The 16,579-nt window shown below is 39.3% G+C and overlaps 1 protein-coding gene across 3 annotated transcripts in view; it reads right to left on the bottom strand.

Annotated features, from left to right (window-relative positions):
• palmdb (palmdelphin b) overlaps nucleotides 1–16,579 on the bottom strand; it is a 91,021-nt gene that overhangs the window by 27,710 nt on the left and 46,732 nt on the right. The window contains exon 8 of one of the 3 annotated variants that reach the window (XM_084747105.1): nucleotides 12,985–15,921. The exons of the other annotated variants lie outside the window; for them this stretch is intronic. Within the exon in view, the coding sequence (XP_084603231.1) occupies nucleotides 14,717–15,921 (1,205 nt within the window). The 3' untranslated portion in view covers nucleotides 12,985–14,716. Of the gene's footprint in view, nucleotides 1–12,984; nucleotides 15,922–16,579 lie in introns of those variants that run through there. 3 annotated transcript variants of the gene reach the window in all.

Below are 16,579 nucleotides of genomic sequence, written 5' to 3' on the forward strand. Positions count from 1 at the left end.
AGTGAGAGTCATAACTACTGTAAGCCTTAAAAATCAAGACTGCTACTGTTTTGACACTCCTGTCACTGTGCTGAAACTCCACAAATCAACAGTAAGTTTGGAGAGAAGTGTTACAGTCGAGGCTGCTGGGCGCCAAACAATGACGAATCAGTTTGTTCCAGTAAATGTCTTGTTCTGCACAATAATGATTGTTATGTTTACAGAAATGCCACCTCCATGTGTAAAAGCAATGCATCCAGTCATACATAAATGATCCTTCTCAATCATCACTAAAGACCCATCAGAAGTGTTTGGCGGTGCCTGTATCTGCAGAAACCCCAGCCTCCACCTAAACCTGTTTATTTCCTCATTATTTTGCCGCTCAGGACACTTTACCAACCCCAAACATTGGTATTTGACATCCTGGGAAGGAGACTCAACAATCAGCTGTCTGTCTGGTGCATGCACTAACAGTTACTGACAAATTCTAGTGATTCTACTTTGAAATTTAGGAAAATAAAATTACATGGCTGAACGTAGGGAAATATTGTGGACAACTTGCTGAATTTACCAAGCATGAAGTGTTGCTTAAAATTGGTATATTTTTCGAGTTTTAACTCAAAAAAGAATGAAACTAACGAGAAACCAAACAAAACCAAAAACTGAAGAGTAGAAGTCAGTGCAGAGAGAAAGAATCCCAGTTCTTATATGTTCTTACTGTGGATTCTCACTCCCAGTGTGTCAAATGCAGCTTGAATGTTTTGATGTGCTGTTGAATTCAGGTGATGTAATATAAAGAACAAGGAAGTCTGCACATTGAGGAGTCTGGAATGGAAGAATGGGTCAAACAAACACAGGACTTTCACCCATGAAACTACTGTTGGGTTGGAAAATTAGATCACATGTGTAACTCTTACACACCTACCTCCTTTTGTCTGAATTTTCAGATTTTTCAGTTTGATCCGGGCCAAAATTATAGGTGTGAAACCTCCCCCTGGCCAAGGTCCAGACTAAAACGACAGACTTTGATCCAGCAAGAAGAGGTAGTCTTGGTCCAGATCAAACTGAGCCATGCTTCATGCATGCTTCACTCCAGTCATTGTTTCAGCCTCCTGAATGTAAGATTCTAGTTAACCCTGTTCTCTTGTGCATCATGACCACAGCCACATTCCCCCCTCTGAGCCTTGCCTTGATGCCTGCATGTGGGTCCATATAAACCCTAACAGTTTTTTAGAACACGTGAAAGCTGTTCCACCAGTGGTTATCAGCATTTGAAAAATCAACTGATACTGTCAGGGTCTCAATTATCGCAGCATGTGAGACCAGCGAGTACACCAAGTGAAAAATATCACAATGACCAACCGTCTCTGTGAGGGTGTCACTAAAATCAAGAAAGGCAAGAACCTTGTGAATCAACACTTGAACTGAGTACCCACTTCTCTCTGAGCTCAGTGAGACATTTAAGCTCCTCATAAAATGTCACATTTGAGGTTGAGGTTGGACACGTGTTCGAATTATCAAGAGGTTTTTGTCCTCCAAATTCAAAGTCTGACATCTTAGTGTGTTTTAAATCCTGGCAAAGGAAAAAAAAGGACAGGGAAATGAAGTACCTCTACTATGGAGTTTATGTAACAGCAGTGGAAGCTTGAAATGTGTGACATGTTGCATTCCACATGGAAAAGCTTCGTTCAGCCTTTTTATATCTTCTGGACGTGGAAGTCTTTTCTCCAGTTATGCACCAGGAAAATAAAAGACTGTCCAGTCTGTGATTATTGCCAAGCAAGACATCAGAACAGCTCTAATTTCTGCCCTCAATTTATTCCATCAAGATTTCGATGAGGCCACATGGAGGTGGCAAATTATTTTCCACCATTAAAAATAATGAATTCATTGAGTGTGTTTACCCTCCATTACAGCTCTGCTGATTTCTTCTCAATGTATTTCAACCTGTCAACACTAAGTGAAAAGAACGGGGCTGTCGGGGCTTTCTTTGTCTTCAAAGCAGAAGAAAGTGAGCGAGAAACATTCACACAAACACACAAAATGCATTCACTTGTATGCAAAGCTTCAGTCTAACAGATGAAACAAATACGACAGAGATGTACTCAGAGGGAAACAAATCTATCATAGAGAGATGGGGTGTGTGTGTGTGTGTGTGTGTTTGTGCACTTCTTTCTTTATTTGTTGCAGCTACACACAGGCACTGACATGTGTAAGAGTTTCCATTTTCTGGTTGTGAAAGCCTTGAAAACATCGACTGTGAATTCACATGCAATCATTGCAGCGGTCTGTGCAAGACAGCTGCAGGCTGCTGTGCAAATATAATGCCATCATTTTATACTGTCTATTAAGACATAAGCACCACTGAAATGACTATAAAACATTCATTTAATTAACTTTCATTTATATTATGAAGTAAGGCTGCCAGTAATTCATATTTCCCTTTCTTTGTTGTCCAAAAACTATTAAAAACATATCAGTGAGCCACATTGCTGGCTGGGTGACATGTTCCTTCATTCCATGGAAAATTGTCTCTGCTATTTGCAACACTGTACTTAATTTTGACTCAGTTCAACACCAGACCTGGCTTTCATGTGGCCCTCAAGGCCATCAGAAATATCAAAAATGAAAAATCTAGCAAAGACAGTCAATAGCATTTTGATGACCATTAAATTGTTATAGGAGCTTTATTTTGAAAGAACTCAGTGCTGTGTTCATTGGTAATGATAATGAACTGTATCTTTTATATTAAGCTGTAACTTTATTTACTCAGTGCTCTATATTTATGTTGTTGAAGTGGTTCTACTTTTGCTGCTTCTATCATTGCAACCTGTATACATGCATGGTACACTGTAAAATGTCAGGTTTTGGACTTTGCCAGCAAAATATTAGTTGAAGTGTCCTATATAAAACAGTTCTGACTATTCAGTTATTAAAAATTTGGTCATTATTAGGATCATTTGTGTCTGGCCCACAGCAGCATGATCAATTTCTCATGTGCCCCCCCATGAAAAATAATTGTCCATCCCTGGTTTACACCATCCTGCTGGCAGACACACTCACTGCTGGAATACCAAATGTGGAGTGATTCACCACTGAAAATAGTCCACAACAAATGCACTATTTCCTCCTGTTTGGGTAATGTTGGTTGAGAACTACAGTGAGCATCTGTTTTAGGAATTAATTGAGTCCTTTTAAAAAAGAAATATTTGTGAGATGTGATATTTACAATAGAGCTGGAGCGACTTGTCGATGTCATCAATTCCACAAACATGTTGATTTACGTAAAGTACATCGACACATCACAGAACTAAACTGCTGCACCCACTCAAAGCATGGATACACCTGGAAAACAAGCTGCAGAACACAAGCCTTGCTGCGATCATCTCAAGTGGGGGAGTGTTTTAGACAGAGGTGCAACAATATGGCTCTCTTTAGGCTCCAAAAACTAAACATTTCTTAACACAGTTGTTCAGAGCCATCTGTGCAACAGCAGCAGTGAGACAGCAGCATGGCCCTGTTTACCTTCGCACTAATGTACAATATATCAGGATCAACATGTGGACTCTGTTTGCATTAATAGAAGTCACTTAAGATAGATTTTCTAGATGTTTCTTCATTGTAATGTCTGCACTGCTGATGTTAGCTTTACACTGTGTGTCTTCTTGCTATTTGTACTTTATGTTTAATTTAACAGCCATGTATGAGTGAGAAATAATTACTAAAATTAATGTTAAAGGCCGTCTATAATGAGTTTCAATGCCCTGCATGTGCAAATCTGACGCTACAGGGGTACCTACAGGGTCCTAGTTTGAAGGACAGGGCCACTGATGAAGCTGCTGATTTGAGTTGGGAATGAGAACATGTTGGTTTTTCAGGAAGCTTTATTTTGAAAATGTAACCAGATGGTGTATATTTATAGAGAGACAAAGTCACACCCCTTCTATCACACCATGGGTAGTTTTTCTAATTATGAAATCTTCAGTGTCATACACTTTAACAGTTTTACTGTTTATCTTATAAACCATCTTTATCTTATAAATTGGCATCACTGACACAGTTCACCTCTCTAATATTGCTAACGTGCCCGTGGATAATGCATTACCTTGAAAAACATAGTGAGTGTCAAGAAAAAAATGGAAAATTTGTGTCATAGATCAAATTCTTTGACTATTGCATGAGGTGCCATGAGACCCTTGGATAATATTTCAGTCCAGAAAGTTTTTTCATTTCTCTGTGCCTTTTTTCTGCCTCTGTCTGAGTTGAGTATTACGGAGACTGCTTTGGCGATTATAGATGAAGGTTTTGACAGCAATTTGGGCGCAAATTCAGGAGGCTCGTCTCGATGCACAGTATGGAGAACTATTCCCAGAGACAGCGAGCTCAAATCCATCAGAGGAGTGCAATCTCTATAGATGATGAGATGGACAACACGCATGGCACCATGTGGTATGGAAAATTCTTCTGTCTTTCAACAGAGCCTCAACGTCAAATCAGAGGGTTTATTTCATTTCAGTTTATCCCGAGCGAACGTGCCTCATGAAACACAGACGTGGAGGTGAAACAGACGACTACAACTTTGGAGTCTTTAACAAATAGTGAAGCATTTATCAGCACTGAAGTTCACAAACACAAAAATGCTGCTCTTCAGGAACACCTCAGCAACCTTAATTTTCAAACTGAATAACTGGACATACTGGATACAAGTTTGAGTTTTCTTTGGTGCATGATGCAAAAACAAAATTCAACAAACCTGAAAGACTCAGTTCACAAATGATAAGAAATAAATAAAAAGAATTCTCAGACACAGATCTGCAGGCAAATTCAACCAAAGCTATTTGTATGGCTGGATACCACTAATGAGATAAAATGTTGAAATAGAGGTCAGCCAATGATTTAAAAGTATTATTTAATTAGCTAATATTAGCATTTAAAGTAAAAAATTTAAAATATAATTAAAATATAATCTCAAAAACAGGCGCGTTTATCCACTCCATACAAGGACAGTTTAACCTCACTGCTCACTCACACCCTCTAAGCCCAAACACACACACACACACACACACACACATATACTGGCACACACACGGACTACTGCAGCTAGTCGATACACAGCATATTATCAACCCAATAACTGAGCTCTGCTGGGAGCTTGCAGCATCCCTCCTTCCACATCAATACCAAAACACATGACGTGATTTCCATTTCAGCAGGCGCAGCAGATAATGCAGTGTGGATCTATACTCAGAAACACAGGAAAATCTTTGTAAACTTTTTGGATGTGTGTGTGTTTGTGTGTGTGTATGTGTTAATGGACCTACCTGAGACAGTGTGGCGGGTAATGCAGAGGGCTCTGTTCTGTTTCTGAGTGCAGCCTCACACTGGCAGCTCTGCCTGCTGCTGCTGCCTCTGATTGGATGGCTGGTGGAAGGGGGGGTGCACTGAGACAGCCAATACTTGAGCTTTTTTCTGATGAACACACACTCAGGCAGAGAGGAGCTCATCTAGTGCTCGTACAGGCTTTCTATCCCACAGCGGGACTGTTTTGAACCACCTGCTTATTTCTCCCTGCTTGCCTCTTTCTTTGAAGTTACACCTACTTTTACATATTTGACTGAAGAGTTTGGGGTGAAAAATCATTTTGTGTTTCTGTGGGCATGTTTTCTTTCTGCTTAAAAACAGAAAACACAAAGATTGTTTCTGTCTCATGAAAAATCTGTATAAAAACATAATTAATAATTAATTTGGCAACGATTTAATGTCTCAGTCATGTGTTTTGTATTTTGTTAGTGTGAGCCATGCTGTAGTTCTCACTGTACAGTATCAAACATTTCTTTTGAGTGAGTTCTTTTTTTTTTTAACTCTGTACCACGGATGTCAGTTTTGGTTGATTACAATTAGAGCAGCACATATTGGTTTAAAAGTCATATTGTGATTATTTTGACTGTGATATGCAATATTTTGCATTACAGTTTTCATGTTCACTAAAAAAAAATATTAGAATTGTGATGGTGTGATATTAATTGAGATCCTTACCAAACAAACATGTTTTCTTTGATTTTCTCTCACATTTTTTTTTTAGGCCAGGACATCTCTGCAGTACTACAGTACCTCATTATAATGCTTCACCCATTTTTCCTTTTTCAAAAAATTGCACTCTGGTTCTGCAATTTGGATACTGCACTTGAATTTTATTGCAATTAATTGTGCAGCTCTAATCACGATACCTGGGTGGCAATTTAATATGTATTGCAATTCTACAATTATTGTGATTCTGTATTATGATTTATAGGATTTTTTCATTGATTTTTTTAACACTAGACCATCAAGACTGCACATCATGAGTCCTATTTCCAAAAACAATCCAGCTCACATAAGTCATTTTTCTTTCAGCAGCATCATTGCTATACTGCGTCTAAAAGCAGTAAATAGTTTTTGAAGAAACTACGTCTGTCATCAAGTTGGTGCCAGGAGAAAATAATAATAAAAAACAAGCTGTTTGGCCAGATTGAACAGAGCTCTTGAAAGCTGCACACGACAAATGTGAGCCATTAAAATCAATGTTAGCATGTCAATGGGAATTCCCTTTATACATTAGCATCAAGCTAATGGACTCAGTGCAAGCTATTGAAACATAAAAACCGCCTCACAAATCATAAAAGAAATCATGATACTTAAAGGGATAGTTCACCCAAAAATGAAAATTCAAACATTATCTACTCACTCTTGTTCTGATTGAGGGTTGGGTTTATGTTTAGTCCCAAACAGTGGAAGTGAATGGTGACCAGTTTTCAAACGTAAAAAACATCTGGCAAAAAAAACATAAAATGTCTCCATACTGCTTGTCTGGTGTAATCCAAGTCTCCTAAAGTCCCAACATGCTGTTTGCACACCATCACAACTCACACACCCAGTTCAGATAGTCATGTGCACGTGAGATATAAACATGTATGTGTGTGTGTATTTTCGTCAACTAAAATGTGTGTTATAGCCTATGGGTTCAGTGCTGTTTCCTCTAAATTTTGCTGGTGGCTAGTCGTGGGTCTCCCTGGGCTCCCTATGTATAGCTCTATATGGAAGTCTTTTCGTCTTTTCTTTTGTTGGCCAAAAGTGGCTTTTTTGAGAGTAAAGGTTGCAGACCCCTGACCCAGGATGCAGGCTTTTTCAACCCTTGTTGTGGCTCAGAAACTGACATCCATAGAAAAGTTAGGTCTCATCTTAAACTGGAAAATCTGGAGATTCATTCAATACCCAATATGCTATGATCCACAAAAGACAGGCAAGACACAAGCTGAATATATCCCTATTTTTGTTACCTTCTCACCCATCTTGCCTGTAAGGAGGAGGGAGGGAGATAATGATATTTGGATAGTGATGGATACTGTGGCGACTCTGAATCAGAAAGTGGAGCAGGTTGGTGGTTCAGTCCCTGGCTCCTCTAGTCAACATGTCAAAGTGTCCTTAGGCAACATACTGAACCCTGAATTGCCCTGAACTGTGTGTGTGTGTGTGTGTGTGTGTGTGTGTGTGTGTGTGTGTGAACATCTGAGTGTAAGTAAGCTCCTGGTTGGCACCATGCCATTAGTGTCTGAAAGTGTGTGAATAGGTGAATGCTGACATATAATGTAAAAGCACTTTGAGTGGATGGAAGATTAGGGAGGTGCATTTACCATTTATCATTGTGTCTCTGGTCACACCTTGATAATATAACCTGCATACTGTCTCTTCTTCATTCCACTTCCCATACAGACACATTGGACACTCAGTCTGTCCTGTACTCCATGTTCCCCACCCACATGTCACGTTCTCAAATATCTGTCTGTGAGGTTTTTCTGTGGAATATCATTAGTGGTGCTCAAAGCATTGAAAATAAAATTTTTATGGTGGATTACAAGGCCAATAAAGTATGTCTTTGACAGTGGGGACCAGTGCTACTACGACTACATTGAATGCTTTGGTCTGTCGCAATGCTTCGCCATCATATTGAACCAGGCAGGACTGTCCTGTGAACAAATACTTGTAAATAGGGGAGCTGCAAATTTTCTGGATAAAAAACACTAAAACATTTACATTTCTTAACCTTTCTTAATCTGCATGGACAAGGAAAAAGATTTTTTTCTTTCTCTCACCGTGTGAAGCCTGACACAATAAATAACTGACAAAAAACTAAAAATTTGTTGAAATTAAAGTGTTTTAGAAAAATAGATATTTTGTTTGTGTTAATTAATTGGTCATAATAATGTAGATTTTTGAAACAGTCACAAGTATTGTTCATTGCTCAGCACATGTCAGTTAGTTTGGCTCTTTTTTTCCACACAGGAACCTTTTCATTTCACTTTGTGTTTGGCAAAAACAGCTTGATCAATGTAAACTGAACTGAACTGGTCAATATAACATACAGTTATGATAGCCCAGGAATTCTTTTAGTGAAAAACAATTAAAGACAATTATTAGCAGGTAGTCATTTGCTAATAATTGTTTACATCATACAAATCATTATAATCGAGAACAGGTTTTACATAAACACACATGTATATATCTCAATTTCCATTCTAATTTGATACTCACATATTCAACATGATTTTACTATAACATTAGGTACAAAATATTAAGTAATTATAGGTAGTAAGTAAGTAAGTAAGTAAATATTCATATTGAAATATTAGTAACAATATAACGTACTCTAACTATAACTTTAAAAATTAGCAAAGATTTTCCTGACAAAAATGTGCAACTCACTATGTGAAGACAGCCATGTTGGATTTTGCATTTTGCATTTGCAGGGTGGCTGTTGTCTGCAGTGCACTGATACTCCACCAGAGGACAGAGGACATGTCTCAGACTGCATACAACAGGGTTTTCAGGAAAGTATTGCTTATATTGATAGCTCAGAAACTCCTGTATCAACTATCTTAACTATGAACCTACTAGAAATGTAAACTTTATATTTCTTTAAATCCAGTAAAAACAAAGTTCCTCTGTTTTCATGTATCTGTTCACAGGCCAGTCTAGCCCTGTTCAATATGGCGACATGACACTGATATACAATCCAAAGGCCAATATGGTGTCAATGCACGTAGAGATGAAACGGTATGAAAATTTCATATCATTATTACAGTGATCAAAATGATCACAGTTATCAATATCATTGTGGTTTTCTTCACATTTGCTGGAAATATTTTAAAAGTATGAATGAACACCACTGAAATCATTTCACCAACTTTCATTTTGAAAATCTCAATTATTTGATATGGCATTGTGTCCTCTGATGTCATTGTTTTGTGTTTATTTTTTCCCCAAGACTGTGCTGCCTTGTTCCACCTTACTGTGCTATGATTGGTTACTTGTATTAAGCTGTGTCCATGTTGTGAAAGGGTCCATTTTAACCATAAACTATATTTTTTTGTAACCTAACCAAGTAGTTTTTGTGCTTAAACTGAAGTTTGACTGAAAACTGAAAATAGTAAGTCAACGAAGTCTTAAGAAAAAAAAGTGCCATTTAGCTTCACACTGGACACAAAGACCTGTCTCCTGGGTGAAAGTCTGTTTTTGATCCATTCATCTACCACAACCACCTTGCTTAGCCTCTCCAAGGTGTCAGTTTACACTAGGGTTGGGCGATATGTTAAAATATTCCAACCGACCACTGTCAGCCCATCCATCAGCGGTGATATCTTTGTCTCCCCCCACGTCCTCTTGTCTTCTAGAGTCTCAGCTGGGAGATGTGCCCAACCAACAGATTTACTGTTATCTATGCTACAAACATTCATTACACCCAGTGTACAAAATAAACTCACAAAGTTTAGAAGAAATTAAATATTCTCACAGCTTCTTTCCTTTTAAATAGAGAAATACAACTATACACCTTCTGAATTTAAGTTCCTTTACCAAAGTAAGATGAGCTTAATTGGCTTCATTAACTTCATTCAAAAAACACACCAAAGTTATTGTTAGTATGTACACTCATCCAACAATCACCAACTCTGGTTAAATCCTTAATTCACCACATGAAAACAGTGCAAAGAGTCCAACTCTGCAGGTTGTTTTCCTCTCACTCCTCACCCAGCTCAGAGCACTCATGGTCCAGCTGAGTGGGTGTGTACCGTGCCGCTGGATAAGACCGCGGCGCGGAGCAGCAGTAGACGATTACATCAGCGAAAATAAAATGACAAATATCGCCCCAAAAATCGTCCAAACAAAGCAGCGGTTGATGGATTCATCCTATCGCCAACAGGTGATGTATTCGTCCAATCCCCCAACCCTAATTTACACACACGCTCACAGCTAACCACACAGTCTTGGGAAAAAAAAAATAATGCACGCAAAACAAACCCATGTTGCTGCTACACCTGTGTCTGGGGACTGTTGCTAACTTTGGTTGATGCTGGACAGTATTTACTGTGAGATTTTCAAAGTACAGTTATCATAATAATCAAAATTTGAAACAGTAATTCTAATTGTCAGGAATTTTATTGCAGAATTGTGAAACTGATTATCATGTCATTCCTATACATACATATATATTTCTGTTTCAAGCAGTCAATATTGGTTTCTTTTACCCATCTTTCCATGACCTTAACCAAGCAGTTTTGTGCCCAAACCTAGCCGAACCTTAACCATAGATGTTCCAGTCAAAAAATGGAAAAGGAAAAGTCACAAAGAGGTTGAGGTCACACTTCTGATGATGATCACTATTCAGGAAGGAAGTACTACATCCACACTGTCTTCTTGACTCTAATCAGTCCCTGGATAGAGAAATATGAGTCATCTTATCAAGCAAAGAAATTTAATATTTCTCAGATAACAATGCATGTGCGTTGCTGTCAGAGGAGGACAGGGGAATACATCCACCCTGTGGTTCAGTACACTCTTCCAGCAGTGAACAGGAAGACAGATGCACCGTGAATATTGAATCTTGGTGACAGTAATAACAATAGATGGCCCAGGGTTTCTCACTTTTCAGGTTTTTGTCTTACATAAGAAATTGCTGTTATATAACTGTATCCTTTAAGCATGATGTCTAAGGTGCCACCTCGTTTTTTTTTTTTTTTTCTCCACCCTCCTCCATGTTTTTCATAATGCCACAGAGAGGAAGAGAAAGCAACCAAGGACAAGTGTTTTACATGAGCAGCAGAACAACAACAGTCAATTCACTCAGTTGTCAGTGCTTGTGTTTATGCGGACGGGATTCAGAGCAAACCTGCTGTCCTGGATTTATGGACACATGTACATCTTTATAAGCATATTCACAGGCCCTAAAGGTGTTACTAAATGCAATTAATCAATGTATTTAATTCAATATAATTAACAAAAGTCTCAGACTTGTGTGTCGTTTCTTAACCATGTAATTGAGCTTGCTTTGGTGATGAATACAGGATTTTTTGCAGTGTGGTTGTATGAAGTACCTATCCATAGTTATATTACCTACAGTAGTCTCATATGGCCTGATCTCAGAGCTGGAGAAAGGGCCCAAGCTCTAATTTTCCGTTTTCAGGAAGTAGGTTGTTCTTGTTTCCTGATAGTTGATGCTGCTTGAAGCAAGCGAACAATGGCAGGCACTTATGCCAAGTGTGTGCATCTGGTGTGTCAGACTGCCTACAGTAGATGGTGATCAACAGACCCACAGTTTGAAGAAGCAGCAAAATGTATTAGATGCATTAAAAAAAGATATAACTTTAAGTGCAACCTATATTTACAATTTTTTCACCACCTAACTTTTCTGTCAGACAGACTTTTCTGATGGGAAACTGTTGTTACATAGCTAAGTATGATTGTCCAAACCAACCAAATTCCATGGGCAAAATTAGTGATTTTACCTCACAGAACACATGAGTTGTTGGTCTACCACTGCCTGAATCCGTTAGCTTATTTGTGTGACTTTGGTGAATCTGAACCGAGCCTTTAAAATAGATTTTTTTTTACTGCATGCCCACAACAGTACATTGCCTGACCTCCCACACCGGTCCTCTGCTGCTTCTCCAAACTGTGGGTGTGTCGACTGCCATCTACTGTGGGTAAAACACTGAATGGAGAGGTTCCTCACCCAATCACACTTCAAATAATCTGAAGTATCCCTTTAGATAACAACCAACAGTTTTATTACCATGATAAAAAGATGCACAAAAACAACTTTGTCTCCATCAGTTGATGAGGAAATCTTTTTAATCAGAGGGGCAGTAACAGCACACAGGTCAGTTAGTTCAATCAAAACCACGTCTCATTCTCTGCAGCAAGGGAAACCTGACAGATCCATAAATAGTTTGAGCAGAACTATGTCATAAATTAGCTACACTGCAAAACATTCACAAAATTCTATGTGATCTTTTACTTTCTTTCTTCTTTTTTCAAATGTTTCTTGGAAAAATAGTGTTGTGCACACCTATATTAATGCATGTATAATATATGTTTGTATATGTTTTATGATCTTAAGACGTGGGCAAACCACCCAGAAAAAACACTTCTCCCTCTTCCTCTTGAACAAAATGGCTTGAGTCTTTAAAGCATAATGATTATGTCATTCCAGGGCTGTACTCTTACTTTATCAGGTGGCAGCACTGATACTATCAGGCTAAATATTTAATTAGCACAAAGACACATGTAGTAGCACACACAGGTGCACAGTTTTTAAAAAGCCATATAAGTATGTGGACACCTGAACATTCCTTGCTTAACATGTGACTGTAACACCATGTGCATGAATTAATGTGCTGCTAGCATCCTGTAGGCTCTTCGTCTGGATACTTTCCAGCAGATGTTGGAACCTGGCTGCAGGGATTTGCTCCCATTTAGCCACAAGAGCATTAGTGAGGTCAGACGCTGACGTTGGGTGACCAGGTCAGTTCATCTTAAAGCTGTTCAATGGAGTTGAGGTTAGGGTTGGGTACTGACCACATCTGAACCGATACTGGTACCAATTTGGTACCAATACCCAACGTTATCTTATGCTTCACTCTCTGTGAAATAACAAAATGTAATTTCAGTGGTAAAAATAATAATCCAAATATCTCAGTTTCAACATAATTATTTATTTAGAACAGTTTGTTATTTATTTAGAACATTTACACACCACGCAAAATAAAATTCCTCCCTACCTCCCTCTCCTCACTACAACCTGCAGCCTGTCAGTCTGTCACCAGGGCATGGTGTCATGTTCAGCTCTGCTTGCATACTTTAATATTTCCCCATAAACTTTGTGCAGTTCATGCACTGTTGGTTTCATACTTAGTTTTCAGACATACTTATAAAGCTCACATACTGCTTAGTTTGGTAAGTTGACTGAGTACTAATGCTAGTATAAATGTTAAGTTAATGTTCACCAAAACAGTTACCAGTTACCTTCAACAACAACTTATCCAACAAGCTAATTAATGACCTGAAGGTGGAGGGTTAAACTGCAGCGTGCTAACGTTAGCAGTGGCTGCTGCAGGGGACTTTGCTTCCAGGCTTTCAAACAAAGTGCACTCTTCAGCTTTTGGATGTAGATTAGGTTTGACCAGGTGTTTCCTCAGGTTAGACGAGTTGACCTCGCCAGCTTTGCATTTTGCATTACAAATATTGTAGTGAGTGTCTGCGTCATGTTTTGAAAAGACACTTATGACCACTTTTGGCTCACCATTACCCCGACTCACAGTGACATGAACAAGCTGCAGGGGAAACATCGCTTCCTCTCTTCTCTTCTCTCTCTTTCTTTCTCTCTACACTCTAAATTATTCTCTCACCACATACTTGTGGTCATAATGCATTGCTCAGTAATGAGGCATTAATGAAGATGATATTTAGTTTCCCTGGTTGTAAAAAATCCCTTTGGCTGATTTATATCATCCTATAGCATAATTAACTCGCGGCTCCACCTTGGGATGGGACTCAACAATCAACTATCTTTCTCCAGAATCTCTTACTGCACCTTTAACAATTTATTAACATTTAAAATTTCAGAATTGATGAGTGGTTAGAGAGTGAGTCATTAAGAATAGTTATTCTAATGATAAGGTTTACAGTTAAAAGGTCATGGGTCACTCACTTTATAATAAGCCATCAGACCTGCTGTTATGTAAGTAAGTGATGCATCAATAAAGGTTTCCTCCACAGCAAAAATCCATTAAGGTAAGTGGCCTAGCTGTCATTTCAAGGGGTCTTCCTAATGAATTTATAAGACAAAGCAATTACTGCTGGAGGAGGTTATATACCAGCAAAAATGGGACATCTGTGGTAATATCCAAGGTGTTCAAAATGGCAATACTAGTGTATAAAACATGAAAAATAGAGGCTTTATTTACCAGCATTACATCTATTTTGCACAATTTATAAACCTAGAGTATATTGTTCTAGACAGTAGTATCGAAAGTATTCTAACTGCAGTGGTGAGGCTTTGAAAATCTCAGTGTTCATGTTAATGTGACTGTGTAATGAAACTAATTTGCCAGGAGGTGGCAATAAAGCTTTCTGAATCATCACGGCACAAAGAGTGACACAGTGTCTGTGGCTGTCAGCTGCCTCCTTCAGTCAGGACAAAGCACAGACATGTCAAGATGAGGCTTTTTGCAATGCATAAGGTTGGAGGTTAGATTGGCAGCAGGTTATGCATTCACACACATGATATGTTTTAACCTACGAACCACTGAAATACATGGTGAAGGACTAAGAATGAAGAAATAAAGCATCATCTAATTAATCATCTAAATTTTACTTGTGCATTCCTTCCATGACCCAGTTTCTCAGCAACAGGTGAAGTTCTGTCTTATCTTCCCGTTGAACAGAGCTTCATCTTCTCTGTGTTTGCGGACTCATCCACCCCCTGGCCCTGCAGGTAGGGACTGTGTTTCCCGGGCTTGTGGATGAATGTTGGCTTGTGGAGCCCTAGATCATCCCAGTTTGTGTAGGCGTCTTCAATAATGTCTCTGCAGCCTGTAACCGTGGCTACGCCCACCTTGGGTTGGAAGATTTTGCTCTTGTATCCCTCGGGGTGGTATGACAGACACTCCTCCCCATCGCTTTCATTTTTAACATCCTGGGCATCGTCATCATCATCACTGTTGCCTATGATAACCAGCTCGGCCTGGATGTCTTCCTCCTCATCGTCAGCCTTCTCATAGCCCATGAAGATCATGGTGATGGGTCCTGATTGTTGCTCTTCTGGCAGGGTGTTGACGAGGTTCAGAGAAGCCATGCTCTCTGCACAGAAAGGTGAGTGTCTGTTAGAATCACCTGAACTCTCTATTAAGCTATCAGGATCAACTTCGGACTTGTGGCTGGCTACTGAAGGACTTCGGCTATCCACCGCCCTGTAGACAGGTTGTATGGGTGCTGGCATTCCTTCAGACCTGGCTGTCACTGAGACAAGAGCTGCTGGGGTTGGACTGTTCATGTCCGCCTTGCTGTTGGTGAGTCCTCGTGGAGTTTTGGCACTGTTGGATTGTCCTGGAATGTGGGAGAAGGGCAGCTTGGTTTCTTCTCCAGGTCTTTGGACTCTTGACAGGGAGTCTTGCTGGATGAGGTTAGGGCTGGGTGTTTTGCTCTGCGTTTTCCATCCCTCTAGGTCTTGGCTTCTCTGGGTTTGAGCTCCATTTCTGGTTGTGATTGCACCTTGGAAGGGGCTGGATCTGGGTGTTGGTGTTTTATTGGGTGTCCTGGGTGTTGAAGGCCTGCTGCTGCCTGTGTAGGGTACAGAATAGACAGGCTGATGGTACTGCACCTCAGTGGGAACCTTCTTATCTGTGGCCTGATGCAGCAACTCTTCCACCTCTGTGGGCGTCATCTCTCCAACTGCCCCATTGAGCAGTTTGCCTCCGTCTGGGTGCAGTGCGTACACTGATTTGCGCCCATCATCGTACACCTTCAGCCCCCTGTGCTGGATGGTTTCTGGGGTGATGGTTGCTGTAGAGACCACCTGACTTTTGCCTGTTCTCTTATCATGCTCCACGCTAATCTCCATCGCAAACGTAGCTGGAATGAAGAAAAGATTTAAATGAAGCATTTTGGAAAAAGACAAGGAAATAAATAAGATTCAGTGATGTTTCTTGTCACAGACATAATGCAGTCTTACTTAAATACTTTGTTTATACATTAAATATTAATTGACATCGGTGTAATACAGTGGCCTGTAAATCATAAAATCATTCAAGCATTACATTTTATCATGCATCAAATGGATTTATCAACAGAAAATTACTTAGGATCTTATGTATGTGTTTGGCATTTTTGCTCCAAAACATGAAAGAAACAAACAACCATCAGTGTCAGCCTCTCAGTTGTGGTGATTTTTTTTATGTTGTATGTGAACTAATTTTTTAGTTTCAGACTGTTCAGACAAAAAAAGTCAACTTGAGATTCAGGAATCTGTGATAGGCAGGGGCATTTCCAGACATTTTTTGACTGGGATGGCACAAGTGGGGCACTGAGTTATATGCAGGGGTGGCATGAAACACATATGTGCACGCAGACACGCACATATATGCATATGTATGTGTATACATGTGCATGCACATACACTCATCAGAATAGCATTAATTATTTTTTTCATATCTACTCTAATTACTAACATTTTTTATCGCTGTGTTTTTATTTCAAACACAGGAGTATTCCACACTTTATTCTTTAAACC

Source organism: Lutjanus erythropterus, chromosome 21 (genome assembly GCF_056507025.1).
Source record: "Lutjanus erythropterus isolate fLutEry1 chromosome 21, fLutEry1.hap2, whole genome shotgun sequence".
Taxonomy (NCBI): Eukaryota; Metazoa; Chordata; class Actinopteri; order Lutjaniformes; family Lutjanidae; genus Lutjanus; species Lutjanus erythropterus.